Below are 14,762 nucleotides of genomic sequence, written 5' to 3' on the forward strand. Positions count from 1 at the left end.
TGACCGTTTTAAAGTGAGGTTTGTCGCTAAAGGTTATAATCAACATCCTAGGTTGGGCTACAAGGAAACCTCTAACCTCGTTGTGAAGTCTATTACTATTAGAACCGTTTTTACAGTTATTGTGATGCAGGGATGGCCTTTGAGACAACTTGATGTCAACAATGCATTTTTGCATGGATAATGACTGAAACAATCTATATAGTCCAACCCCCGGGATTCAAAGATGCATCGAAACCCATTCATGTTTGCAGGTTAAATAAGGTCATATATGGCCTCAAACAGGCTTCTCAAGCCTGGTACTTGGCACTAAAAATGACAATCGTGAATCTTGGGTTTCAAAATTCGAAAGTGAACTCCTCTTTGTTAAAAAATATAACCATAGCTCTGTTTTGTGCTATTTCTTAGTACATGTTGATGATCTAGTTATCACTGGCAATGACATTAATTTTGTGTCTTATATCATTGAACAACTTGGAGTTCGATTATCTTTAAAGGACATGGGTCAGCTTCATTTTTTCTTGGGAATGGAAGTCATTTTCGTTAAATCCGGTCTCTTCTTCTCACAACACAAATATATTCTGGACCTCCCATTTAAAACCAACATGAAAGGTGCTAAAGAAGTTTCTACTCCGCTATCCACAAGCACAACTCTAAAGTTGGTTGATGGGACAACATATTTTGATAGTACCGAGTTTCAAAGTGTGTTATTGGAGGTCTCCAATATTTGTCTCTCACCCATCCGGGCATTTTTTTTTTTCAATAAATGAACTCCCACAATTTATGCACAAACCCACAATAACTCATTGGGCAGCGGCAAAGAGACTCCTCCACTACTTGAAGCAAACAATCTTTCACAACATTCACATAAAAAAAACATCCAATTTTGATCTCACAATATATTCCGATGCTGATTAGGCAAGCAATCTTGATGATCGTACATCCACCTCTGCATACAAGTGCTTTCTTAAAACAAACTCCAAATCTTAGAGTTCAAAAACACAGAGAGCTATAGCAATATTGTCAACCGAAAATGAATATAGATCCCTTGCAAATGCAGCTTTAGAAACTATGTGGCTTCTATCACCATTCAAATAACTCGTTTTACTAGTGAAAGCTTCACCAACACTGTTATGTGATAATTTGGGTGCAACTCACCTCAATTTTAATCCAGTGCAGCATTCTCGAATGAAGCATATTCAGATTGATCTACATTTTGTTCGTGATATGGCTCATCGTGGCATTCTCAATATTCATCACATCAACACTCGAGATCAACTCACAGATTTACTAACAAAGCCCTTGTCACGACAACGCACAAATTCTATAAAAAACAAGATTGGCTTAATCGATGGCAGCTCCAACTTGCGGGGGCATATAAAGGAGAACTCAAATCAAGCACAAGATCATACAACCTAATTATTAGGCTATAAATCTAGTTGTAATAGCCACAAATCATGAGTTAAAATTTTGTAACAATTAGGTAAATCACGAGTTAAAACTTTATAACAGTTAGACTTTCGTTTTAACTTTCATTCCTAGAATAAATTTTGTATACTTACATGAAATATTCTTCACAAGAGTAACAAGAATTTTGTTGTAAAGATTTTCAAACGGTTGACCACCTACACAAGCCGGTTGACCGCTTGAAAAATTATTTTAATAAAAAAAACTATAAATAAATACGAAATGATTTAATTAAAAAAAAAACTAATTTTGACTATTGAATCGTTCCGACACCTCAAAACAATTGAAAATCATGAAATTTGAATTTTACATTTTTCACAACTAAGTTTTGTTCATTCTGCCAGTACCAACATTTTTGCACAATATTATTTCAAAATGATTTGCTAGCCACTCATAACTACGAAATTAAGAGCTCTCATGGGTGCACCAGGTCCCACTTGGCCTAAAATTCCAATTAACCTAACCTTGTTAGTTTGCTAAAGAAAAATGATCACGAGATCTTCTTATTTTCATTTACTATTTTTTATTGAAATTTATGTAATTTACTTGCACCACCTGGTCCGTATTTTTTAATCATACACAAAATGAATCCCACAACCAAGTCACGTGAACTTCAAAACCCTTGAATGTCAAATCGCACCAAATTAAATAGCAATTAAATAGTTGCGAGACCAGTGGTGCAACAAATTAAAGTTTTGAAACCTGAATACAAACAACTACGCCCATATTTGCCGGACTACCAACAGAACTTACCCATTGCAATGTAATTTTTTATCCTAAATTAAATTTATAAAATGACAAAAAAAAAAAAAAAAACTAATGCAAGTGCAAAAGGAGACATGGATTCAGAATAATCTAGACTTCCCCAAAAAAAAATAGCAGTAGCCAAAAAGAATTAAGAAACGGTACAATCGCAAGGCAGGTGGGCACATCAAGATAGAACATTGTGCAAAAATTTCAACGGCCATTCTGTTTGCAGGTTTCAGAACTCTCCAATCTTTTTATGTGAAACCAACTTCCATTGCAGGGCCACGAGTCTCGAAAAGCTTTCCATTCTGGGCCCAAAGGACTAGCAAAGCAAGTCACAAGAAAAATCTCCTGCGGCTGGTGTCCATTTCCGGCTAAAATTCCAAAATAACAAACTAGACATCATCACATGTTTCATTCCAATGAAACCAGGAATTTTGTTTCAGAGAAGGAAAGGAGAAGAAAGCCGAAATCCTTTTTTTGCTATTATTTCTCCATACCATATACTATTTTAATTTGTTGTAATTCAACTAAAAATTAAGAAATATTAAATTTTCGTGATGTGCAAAAAATTAAACTCATATTAATATACTGCATTTTTTTTATTTTCTCGTTTCCTTGAAATAAATAAGTGAATTCCTTCATATTTTTCTTTTTTTCTCTCTTCCTCATGTTCTCCAAGTTGCAAATGGAGCCTAAGAAATTTTACCAAATCAAATGCCAGATAAATTGGCCAAAAAGTAAATTACCTTGTGAACCCACTCATATTCGCTGCCTTTGCTGTCAAATGTTCCATGCTGTAGACTGATCAACTTCAAAGTGAAACGAGGACCACACTCCTGCATGTTTGACATTGGCAAATCGATTTAAGATGTGCATTCTTAAACTAAAAAATGCTACAGGGGCTTGGGGGGGGGGGGGGTGGAGGCAGGGGTTGGGAGGACACTGAATGTTTTTTTTTTTTTTTAATTTTATTTCTATGGCGATTTGATATTATTCTCTTCATTTGTTCTTTAAGGGGTGCCTATGTTAATGGCTTCATTACGTACCATTGAGGCAGCTTGGATCATTGAATAATTGAACTCTAATTGGGCTTTCCCTTTTCTTCATGTTATTTTTCTTTTATTTTCTCCTCTCAACAAAATTCTCATCATCTTCTCTTCTTTTTCTTGCCAATTAGTCCTACATCAATAGGGTAGTAGAGCTTTGCTTCAATTCTCCAATTTTTTGTAATTGCTACCATTGTTCAGTATCCCAGTCTTTTGGCCATTTACCCATCAACTCCCAAAATCTCCACAAACCAAACTCTTGCCATATATGGTTTTAAAATGGAACAGAATAGCAGATCCTAATGATTTTGACTAAAGTTGGCCACTAGGTATAACTGATCCTGATGATTTTGACCGAAGTTGGTCACTACTCATTAGGCTGGTCCAGTTAACACACATGACAAAACCTGAATACGAGGTGCTCCAAGGTTGACCTGACTAGCCTAATGTGAACAGGGTAACTAACAAGTCAAACGGGTCCCATGCACAAAAAATGTCTACCGTCTCAAACCTTAAACCTCACTATACGTAACTACTTATTTATTAGGTAAGTAATATATTTTTGTACATGATGCGCACAAACATGCTCATGCACTTGTGTACGTCATCACACACATGCATGCACGAACGCATGCTATGACAATGGTTGTTGAAATCGTGATTTGGATCGTGGGATCGTACTATCCTACTTTACCAAAATGATCTTGATCCTACATAGAATAGCAAAATGGGAGGATTGCAATAGGATCCAAGTGGGATCAGTAGGCCCAAATGCACATCAAAGCTCACACTGAACAAACCCAATGGGTTGACTCGCCTAAGTCAACCCCAAACCCAGATCATAGCCTGATCCTTTGTAGAATCTTTGGGTACATGGGCCATCACCCGAGAAAGGAATGAATGAGGAAGGAAATGAGCGAACATATGGAGAACTGTGTTATGGGCATCGAACAAGGCTAGGAGGAAATCAATAATAATGTCAAAGACAGGCAGACCCAAATGAACAAAGTGCTAGATCTATTAATGAACAAGGAGAAGGCAATGCAGGTACAAGACTCAGACGGATTCAGGCCTCACTCATGCTCCGGGATTCACCCGGATCCTTGGTCAAACTTCAGCACCACCACCTTGCACCACGGAAGGACCAGAGCCGAACGCGCCCCCATTCATCCCCACAATACCAGCACAGGGGTTCCCGACTGCAGGGATGCCCCCGATCGTATTTCCAGCTTCATCGGACGAGTAACCACCGTCCGATCATCTACATCATACAGACTTCCCAGGCATCGGTGAGCCTACTGTTGCTGCAGCGAGGCTGATGTCCAATAAATAAAAACAAAGTTTTAAAGCTCAAAAAAATAATCCAACTGGTAAAAATAAAGAGGGTCAAACACAACCTAGTAAAATTTGAGCTTGATCAGACAAGACATCACCGTCTGGTCGTCTTCATCAAGTTGCCTGTACGGGTGCGGATGACTTCGTTGCTGCTATGGTGAGGCTACTATCAAGGACACAAAAATAAAGTTGTAAAGCTCAAAAACATAATACACCTAATAAAAATAAAGAAGAGAGGATCAAAAACAACCAAATAAAATTTGAGCTTGATCGGACAAGAAATCACCATCCGATCGTCTTCATCAAGTTTACTATGCAGGCGTCGATGACTCCACTGCTGCTACAGTGAGGCTACTATCTAGGACACAAAAATAAGTTGTAAAGCTCAAAAAAATAACTCAACCGATAAAAATAAAAAAGAGAGGGTCAGAAACAACTTGGTAAAATTTGAGCTTGATCGGACAAGAAATCACCGTCCGATAATCTTCATCAATTTGACTGCGCAGGCCGTGAGGTGTTCCGCCACCATCGGTGAGCTATTCCAATGCTGCCACTATGGAAGAGCCTGAGAAGCTGCATGAGAGAGAAAGGAAGGGGGCTATGACTGCCCTTGGTGTGTCTAACCCCTTTGCTTGCATGCCCTTTTATAGGCATAGGATTTTGAAACTCATTTCCCAATCTGCAAATTTCTAAAATACAAGTTCGACTTTCTTATTACGCAGGGTCTCCTCAGAAAAGCCTATTTAAAATTAGGGTGTCTACAGCTAGGCGTGAGCATAATTCAGGGCAGATTAACCGACCGAAATTGGTCGGTTCGATTTGGTTAAGAAAACAAGATCGGTTTGTTCGGTTATGATTTTACAAAGTTTGGTTAATTGGCTCGGTTAAGAGGAATGTTAATTCGGTTAACTGAAATAACCAATTTAATAATTAATTAAAATTTAAATATAAATTAGCATATGTTAAGAGATGCTTAATTAAGCTGATGGTGGGTAACGTAATAGTGCAAATTCTACTCTTATAGTTTCAATAGCAAAATATCATTTTTATTAATAAAATTAATAGATGAGATGCTTAATTAAGCTAGAATTGGTAAAAAAATCTACAATTATATTCTATTTTTATTAATTAATTTCAAATTAATTAGGTTAAATTTTGTTAAATTTGGTTAACCAAATTACCCAAAAAGGTAATTTGGTCGGGTTCGGTTCGATGAGGCCCCTCTATTCGGTCGGTTCGGTTAACAGTTTTCATTAACCAAAAATTTCAATTAATTCGATTAATTAACCGAATTTGGCCGAACCAACCGTTTGCTCACCCCTATCTACAGCTGCCCCTAGGGGTGAGCATAATTCAGGAAAACACAAACTAACCTAATTAACCAACCGAAATTGTTCGGTTCGATTCAGTTAGGTTCAGTTAACACGAGATCGGTTCATTCGGTTATGGTTTTACAAAATTCGGTTAATCGATTCGGTTAAGAGGAATGTTAATTCGGTTAATCGAAATAACCAATTTAATAATTAATTAAAATTTAAATATAAATTAGTATATGTTAATTTGTTAATATGTTAATTGGTATATGCTAATTTGTTAATATGTTAATTAGTATATGTTAATTTGTTAATATTTTAATTAGTATTCGATAAAAAAATCTACAATTATATTATGTTTTTATTAATTAATTTCAAATTAATTCAATTAAATTCGATTAAGTGAATTACCCGAAAAGGTAATTTAGCCGGGTTCAATTCGATGAGGCCCCTCTATTCGGTTGATTTGATTAATAGTTCTAATTAACCGAAAATTTAGGTCAATTTGGTAAATTAACCGAATTCGGCCGAATAGACCGTTTGTTCACCCCTAGCTGCCCCTTTTTATAGGCTTTGTTGCTTCAAGGTAACAGTTGGAACTCTCCTCTGTTATCTTTAGCAACAAGCTTATAAAAATAAAAGACATCTATTTTAACCAAATCTTTCTAAGGAGACCCTGCATAATAAGAAGTCGATCCTGTATCCCGAGAATCTGTAGATTAGAAAATGAATTTCAAAATCCTATGCCTATAAAAGGGCATGCAAGCAAAGGGGTTAGACACGCCAAGGGTGGTCGTAGCCCCATTCCTCTCTCTCTCTCTCTCTCTCTCTCACGCAGCTTCTCCCTCTCTTCCACAGTGGCAGGGATGAAACAGCTCACCGATGGTAGTGGAACACCTCACGGCCTGCGCAGTGAAATTGATTAAAACAATCGAATGGTGATTTCTTGTCCAATCAAGCTCAAATTTTACTAGGTTATTTCGGACTCTCTTCTTTATTTTTACCCTTTGAATTATTTTTTTAAGCTTTACAACTTTATTTTTGTGCCCCGGACAGTAGCCTCACCGTAGCAACAGTGGAGTCACTGGCACCTACACAGTAAACTTGATGAAGACGATCGGATGGTAATTTCTTGTCCGATCAAGCTCAAATTTTATCAAGTTGTTTCTGATCCTCTCTTCTTTATCTTTACCGATTGTATTATGTTTTAAAGCTTTACAACTTTATTTTTGTGCTCCGGACAGTAGCATCACCGCATCAGCAGTGGACTCACTAGTGTCTACACAGTCAACTTGACGAAGACGATCAGACGGTGATGTCTTGTCCGATCAAGCTCAAATTTTACCAGCTTGTTTCTGACTCTTTTCTTTATTTTTACCGGTTGGATTATATTTTTGAGCTTTAAAACTTTATTATTGATTCTTGGACAACAGTCTCGCCACAATAGCAGTAGGCTCACCGGTGCCTGCACAGTCTGTATGATGTAGATGATCGGACAGTGGTTACTCATCCAATGAAGTTGGAATTTTTGCAAGATCTTCATAACCCATTTTTCTTAATTCTGACTAGTCGGATTAGTATTTGGAGTCTTAAAAAGTTGTAATTATCTTCTTTTTTATTCCTTCCATGGTGAGTTCTTTGAAATATTTAATTCTCTATTGATATCTTATTATTTAATATCCTTTGCATCCTATACGTTTAAAAGTTAAGCTTGGTTATTTGATATGAAGTTTTTTTTAATAATAATAAAATCTTTGAAAAATCTCGCAAGTTTTTTTTTTTTTAGAAAAATATTTTAAAAATCTACAAAAATTTTAAAAAACTTAAGAATGTATAAAAAAAAAAATACCCTTTTATGATTTTCTTGATTTTTGTGTGGGTGTGTCCCTATGATTTCAAAAAGGGCAATGGGTTTTTCAAGTCTCACCCGTGTTAGCTCCGAGGGGGGGATTTTTCTAATGAGATCCCCACTTTTGCGAGTCCTTTTAGACAAATCTCAAAACACACCACGTTATAAATACTCTCTAAGTAATGTGTTCAATTAAAATGAGTAAAATAAAGGCCATTGAAATTTAATTTTTGATAATTTTTAGTTAAATAGGTATTGTTCGTAGAATAGGTGTGTAGAGGGTGCTAATACCTTCCCCTCACATAACCAAACTCTCGATCCTGATATACGCAGATCGATACTACTCTTGATTGAGTAGTAATCAGGTGTTCTAACCACACGAAGAAAAAGGTTAGTGGCGACTCCAAACATCCAAGTTTTTTTTTTAATTCAAATCATCATTTTTTATTCACCTCCTCGAGGTTCCCTTGCTCTCAAGACGTCGCGACAGCTTGGCGACTCTACTAGAGAGATTAGAGAGTCGAGCCAGTAATTAATTAGGAATTATTCCAAATGTGAATTTTATAAGTCTTTTAATTACTCTATCTTATTTTGTGAATATATTGTTTATTGTGAATATTTGATTGCATATATGTTTGAGCATCCACTTGTATGTCTATGTTGTGAATATTGTATATGTTTGAATATATTTAATTAATTGTGAATATTTGTTTTTATATCTATTTGAAAAAACATGTGAATAAGTAAATAATTGTGAATATCATTATGACAGATTTTGTTTCTATATTGTTTTATATATGTTGGAATTGTTGCCTGTATATCAATCTTGTGAATATTATTGTAAAGATTTGATTATATATGTTTGATATGTGATTGTGAGCATGTGATTAAAATTTGAATATTGTATGATGTGTAGGGATAGTGGAAATAGACCAAGCTTATGAATTCACACATTTTCATGAACCTTCTACCCAGGCTTCATTTATTAGAACTAGAAAGGAGTGTAATATCGTTTGTCCCCATGTAAGAAAGCTTGTGGGGACCCACAAACCACTCCGCTCAGTTTGAGCTTTGTCCAAACCCTCTAGGTGAAGACAGAGGTCATGCTGAGAACCTGTTGTTAATAGGGATTAGAGTTTAACCACACATACTTATCCACAAGATTCCCTCCTTAGGATAGAGTCTTGAAAACACCCTGTAAATGATAGATCTATTTAGGATTGGGGCAGGAGCCTCATCCTTCTCCGTGTGATTTAATCTTGTATATATTTTTTTAATGTGTGGTATTGTGTCTCACATGTTGCATCCATATTACTTAGCCAAGATTCTAGAAAAGCCCGATTTATTCGTGGAAGATTCATATTTCACCTCCAAAGATACGCTATACCCTAAAAATGAAAAATAAATCAATCGTGCACAAGGAAACAAATTTTGAAAGAAAATCATTTAATTAATTGAGATATTTTTGAAGGATTGCTGCAGAAAGGAAAGTACAATTAGGGTTTTGCCCAAAAGAAAACAATGAAAAATGGAAAGATTAGACACTGCCTAAATTGACTGAGACCTAACCCTAATCTGTAACACAGGACAAAAGGAAACCCCCCCCCCCCCTCTTTATGTGTATGCTTATTAGTTTCCCCCCAGGATACCTACACTAAACCCAAAAGCCCAATAGTGAGACCATAACCCACTATTTCAAAAATAAAGCACTCGGCCTAATCATTTTAGGGTCGGTCCAATCCCTTTTAAGCAACTAGACCCAAGTGTTGACCTTATTGGTCACACCCGGTTTTGATTATGACAAATACTCATTGTATCTAATGAGTTGTTGAGTTTTGTGCAAGAATCAAGAATGATAAGATCAAGATGTGCACAAAGCAAGAAAGGCTTGAAGACAATTTCATAACTCTTAATTGTAATAATTTTTAGTAAAATTGTCTGTAATAGTAATTAGGGTTCTTCGGTTTGTAATAAGCACACACATCACAAACATGATTTAATTTGCAAGCTCAAACCGAACCGTAGAAAGACCTTAGGGTGAACCTTCGGTCGACCGACACCGGACTTTTTCGGTGATCTCAAATTGGACCCCAAAGTGACCTTAGGACACACACATTAGGCACTTGAATAGGAATTGTTTGGATAGATACAGGACCGAAATGCACACTTGGTGCACTTTCGGTCGACCGGCCAATTCAGTTCAAATTGGCCCGGTCGACCGAAACTAGTCCGGGTCAACTATTTGACCCAGGCCCGGTCGACCGAGCCCTTGTAGGTCATTTGACCTCGGTCGACCGAACCACCTGGGAGTCAACAGTTTGACCTCCCGGTCGACCGACCAGATTTGTACTCCAACTACCTGGTCGACCGAGGGGTCTTGGGAGGATTCCCAACGGTCTGGTCGACCGAGCCCTGTAGTTCAAAAAGGCCCCGGTCGACCGAACCTCGGAGTTTTTGAAAATCGCCCTTTCCCGGTCGACCAACCACTCAGTTCAAAATCCCCCTGGTCGACCGAGCCACTTGAGTCCTGGTCGACCGAACCACTTTTGGTCGACCGGACCTCTCGGGTTGTTCCCATTTTTACCGTGGTTAATATTTTTCTAAACAGGGTTAAAATGCCTTAAACATCATTAAACTTTTCTAAAAATACCCTATAGGTCCCCAACGGTCATATTTTCTCCCTTGCCTATATATACAAGTTCATTTGAGAAAATTAGTGTGAGATTAGCCACCTTGATTAGGGAAAATTTCTCTGAAAAATAAAAACCCTATACTACTCATTTTATTACTCAAACCACTCATACTTGCCTTCTAGCATTGCCTACATATTTTGTAAGTTGATTGAGTGTTTTGTTTAATAGGTTTGCTCTCCTTATGCTATTTGTTTGATATGACTTTCTTGAGAGCCAAACCTTAGGATTCTTAGGAGGCTTTTGCTAATAAGCATTTCCTAAGAAAACCTTGTTAGATCTTCTAAGCTTGCATCTTCATTGCAAGATCTTAAGAAGAGGGTATTTTCATTTTGGTTGCAAAAACATTTTCAAATATCTACTGTGTTTTTATCTTGAAAATATTTGATGAGATATTTGTTAGTGTGATAAAATCTTTGTTGCAATATTCTTTCACTCATATATTATTTGCTGAATACAAAGATTACACGTCTTTTGCAAACCAAGCATATACATCGTTTAATACATACATGCTTGAGATATCTTAATGATTGAAATACATAAGACTTGACATCTTTGTGTGAAACTATTTGTTGAATATCTTGTGATACAAAGATTGTTTGTTTGACACTCTCACGTACACTTTACACCGATAGAAAATACCTTTGAGAGTTGAATCATCTAGACCACATTGAGCTTACATATTATTTCATATTTGTGGTGTATATTATTGCGCGAATTTGGGTACATATCTGCTTTACTTGAAAGCACAATCACTGTACCATTTCAGTATAATACACATTGGTTGTATTTCCAGGCACGGGCCTGAAGAGGGAGACTAGCCCTGGAATAGTCCCGGATTGGCTTAAACCCGGTTAGGAAAGCTAGGTGCGTCGTCCTGTTAAGGCGTGTAGGTTGAGGTCAGCCCCGCTAATTGACCTGGTTGTAAACGGTGTCGCTCCACCCTTAAGTGAGCTATTAGTGGAATCCTCTAACTTACGAGCTTGAGGCGGGAACGTAGGCACTGTTGGCCGAACCTCGATAACATATCGTGTGTTTATTTACATTTATGCACTTTACATTTATCGCACGCGTATGTTATTATGTGAATGATGCGCTTAACTTAAATTTCCACATATCTTTTATATCTGCGTATTTGGAATTATATAGACCAACCTTAGGTTGTTTTATACAAGCATTTTATTTAACCTAGGTGTTAGAATTGAAAATTCCAATTCACCCCCCCCCCCTCTTGGGAATACACCAATTCTAACACCAAGTCTAATTTTAAAAAGCCAAATCCAAATTTCAAAAAGTGGGTTTCGGCCCTATTACCTAAAAATCCAGGCCAATATTCTTAAAACAACCCAAACCCAACTCTTTTAAAACAAACCCGAGCCTGAACCCATTTTAAAATAAGCCAGACCCAACTCTTTATAAACAACCCCAAACCCAAGTCCAAATTGAGTCATCTACTCTGAAACTGGGGCATTGACCCAGGTCCAGTTTGCGTTGCCTACTCTAAAATTGGGGCACCAACTCAGGTCCAAATTGAGTTGTCTACTTTGAAACTGGGGCATTAGTCCCCCATTCCAAAAATTGAGTTGTCCTCCGTTCCAAAAATTGAGTTGTTCTTCATTCCAAAAATTGTGGTGTCTACTTTGAAACTAGGGCATCGACCCTTAAATCTAAATTGTGTTGTCTACCTTAAAACTGGGGCACTAGCCCTCAGGTCCAAATTGTGTTGTCTACTTTGAAACTGAGGCATCGACCCTCAAACCCAAATCAAGTTGACCACTTTGAGACTAGGGCATTAGCCCCTAGTTCCCAAATTGTGTCGTCTACTGTAAAACTGGGGCACCAGCCTTCAGTTCCAAAATTTGAGATTGTCTACTTTGAAACTAGGGCATTGGTCCTCAAAACCAAGCTTTTTCTATCCAAATCGTTTTATCTACCTTAGAAATCAGGGCACTGGTCTTCGGATCTCAGAATATGTTTTTCAAATACTGTGGCATCACTCCTCAAGTCCAATTTATTGATGCAAGAAAAGCTTTTCAGGCACAACGGCATCAGTCCTCAAACCCAAGTGGTTTTCGAATACTAGGAGCATTTACGCCTCCAAAACTCAAATAATCTATTCCAAGTTGCCTTGACTAGCTCATTTATTCGAAAGTCATCTTCTAATCGAAAATGCTCTCAAGACCTACACCCGAGTAGTCATCTTCCAATCAAGAAATGCTCTTGGGATCCTACACCCGAGTAATCATCTTCCAATCAGAAAAAACTCTGATTCTCGAGATCCTACACTTGAGTTGTCATCTTCCAATCAGAAAATGCTCTCAGGATCCCAAAACCGAGTAGTTATCTTCTAATCAGGAACAGCTCTCGGGGATCCTACACCCAAGTAGTCATCTTCAAATCAAAAAAAGCTTTAACTCTCGGGATCCTACCCCCAAGTTGTCATCTTCCAATTAGAAAATGCTCTCAGGATCCTACACCTGAGTAGTTATCTTCCAATCAGAAAATGCTCTCGGGATCCTACACCTGAGTAGTCATCTTCCAATCAGAAAATGCTTTCGGTATCCTACACCTGAGTAGTCATCTTCCAATCACAAAATGCTCTTGAGATCTTACACCCAAGTAGTCATCTTCCAAATCAAAAAATGCTATCGAGATCCTACACGCAAGTAGTCATTATCCAATCAAAAAATGCTCTCAAGATCCTATACCCGAGTAGTCATCTTCCAAATCAAAAAATGATCTCGAGATCCTACACCCGAGTAGTCATCTCCCAAATCAGAAAATGCTCTCGAGAACTACACCTACTCAGTCATCTTCCAATCAAAAAAAGCTCAAACTCTCAGGATCCTACACCCGGGTAGTCATCTTCAATCAAGAAAAGCTTTGGCTCTCGAGATCCTACACCCATATAGTCATCTTTAACCCTTCGCGGGTGCGTCCATGTTAACCCTTCACGGGACTTTTGATGTTAACCCTTCGTGGGTCTTGTCAATGTTAACCCTTCACGGGTCCTATCAATGTTAACCCTTCACGGGTCCTTCCATGTTAACCCTTCGCGGGTCTTTCCATGTTAACCTTTCACAAGTCTTTTCAAAGTTAGCCCTTCGCGGGTCTGTCCATGTTAACCCACCCTTCACGGGTCTTGTCAATGTTAATCCTTTGCAGTTCTGTCCGAGTTAGCCCTTCGCAAGTCTTTTCAAGTTAACCCTTCGCTGGTCGTTTGAAGTCAAACTTTCAAGGGTCCTTTCAAGTCAAACCTTCGGGGTATCCACTATCACTAACATCCCAACAAAGTACACTAATTACTAATATCCCAAAAAAAGCTCACCAACTGTTAACATCCTAGAGAAATGCGAAATGATGCTACACATGAAAAGTGTGCTACCAAGAAGATTGTGTGCTACCTAGAGAAAGATCCTAACATTCCTAGGTTACCCTAGTCACTCCCTTTTTATCTCTGATTGGCATAAGCAAACAGTACCTGATTGATCTGAAGACATGAGGCAGTTGTGAGACCCATCTAAAATAGGTGTCTTTTATATTTATAGGTCTGTTGCTAAAGATAACATAAGAGAGCTCCTACTGTTACCTCGAACCAACAAAGCCTATAAAAAGTTGCAGCTGTAGACACCCCAATTTTAACCGAGCCTTTCTGAGGAGATCCTTCATAATAAGAAGTCAACCCTGTATCCCGAGAATTGAAGGATCCGTTTTGAAAAATCCTATTTGAGTCTTGAGTCTTTGAAATTGAGTTCTTTAATTTAGAAATTAAGTCCTTTTAATTTTAAGTTCTTTTTAAAATTGAATTCTTTAATTTCAAAACTGAGTTCTTTTACTTTTAAAATGAGTCTCGGATATTTTTAAATTGAGTCCCTTTCATTTTTTAACTGAGTCCCAATATATTTAAACTGAGTCCCGCTATTTTTAAATGAAATCCCAATATTTTTAAACTGAGTCCCAGTATTTTTTAAATTGAGTTTCGGATATTTTTAAATCGAATCACGGTATTTTTAAATTGAGTCCCAGATATTTTAAATTAAGTCCTATTTATTTTAAAATTTGAGTCTCTTTTACTTTTAAATTGAGTCTCTGATATTTTTAAAATAAGTTCCGAATATTTTAAAATCGAATCTCGGTTATTTTAAAATTGGGTCTTTTATTCCCAAGAATTAAACCAAGAATATTCCAAAGAGAATATGCCAGAACATCCAATACAAGGGAATATTCTAGAATATCCATTGCAAAATGGAATATGCCAAAATATCAAAATCTGCATTAATTGGGGAAGCTAAGGATTAAGGAAGGAATTTCAAAA

General features: G+C 37.3%; 1 protein-coding gene across 3 annotated transcripts in view; it reads right to left on the minus strand.

Moving 5' to 3' along the window:
* Positions 1-2,086: 2,086 nt before the first annotated feature.
* Positions 2,087-14,762, minus strand: part of LOC131152020 (uncharacterized) — a 50,741-nt gene continuing 38,065 nt past the window's right edge. For all 3 annotated transcript variants that reach the window (XM_058103583.1, XM_058103581.1, XM_058103582.1), the window contains 2 exons: positions 2,961-3,050; positions 2,087-2,585 (listed from right to left, as the gene is read on the minus strand). In XM_058103583.1, the coding sequence (XP_057959566.1) occupies positions 2,547-2,585; positions 2,961-3,050 (129 nt within the window). In that variant the 3' untranslated portion in view covers positions 2,087-2,546. The remainder of the gene's footprint in view (positions 2,586-2,960; positions 3,051-14,762) is intronic.

This window comes from Malania oleifera, chromosome 3 (genome assembly GCF_029873635.1).
Source record: "Malania oleifera isolate guangnan ecotype guangnan chromosome 3, ASM2987363v1, whole genome shotgun sequence".
In the NCBI taxonomy this organism is placed as follows: domain Eukaryota; kingdom Viridiplantae; phylum Streptophyta; class Magnoliopsida; order Santalales; family Ximeniaceae; genus Malania; species Malania oleifera.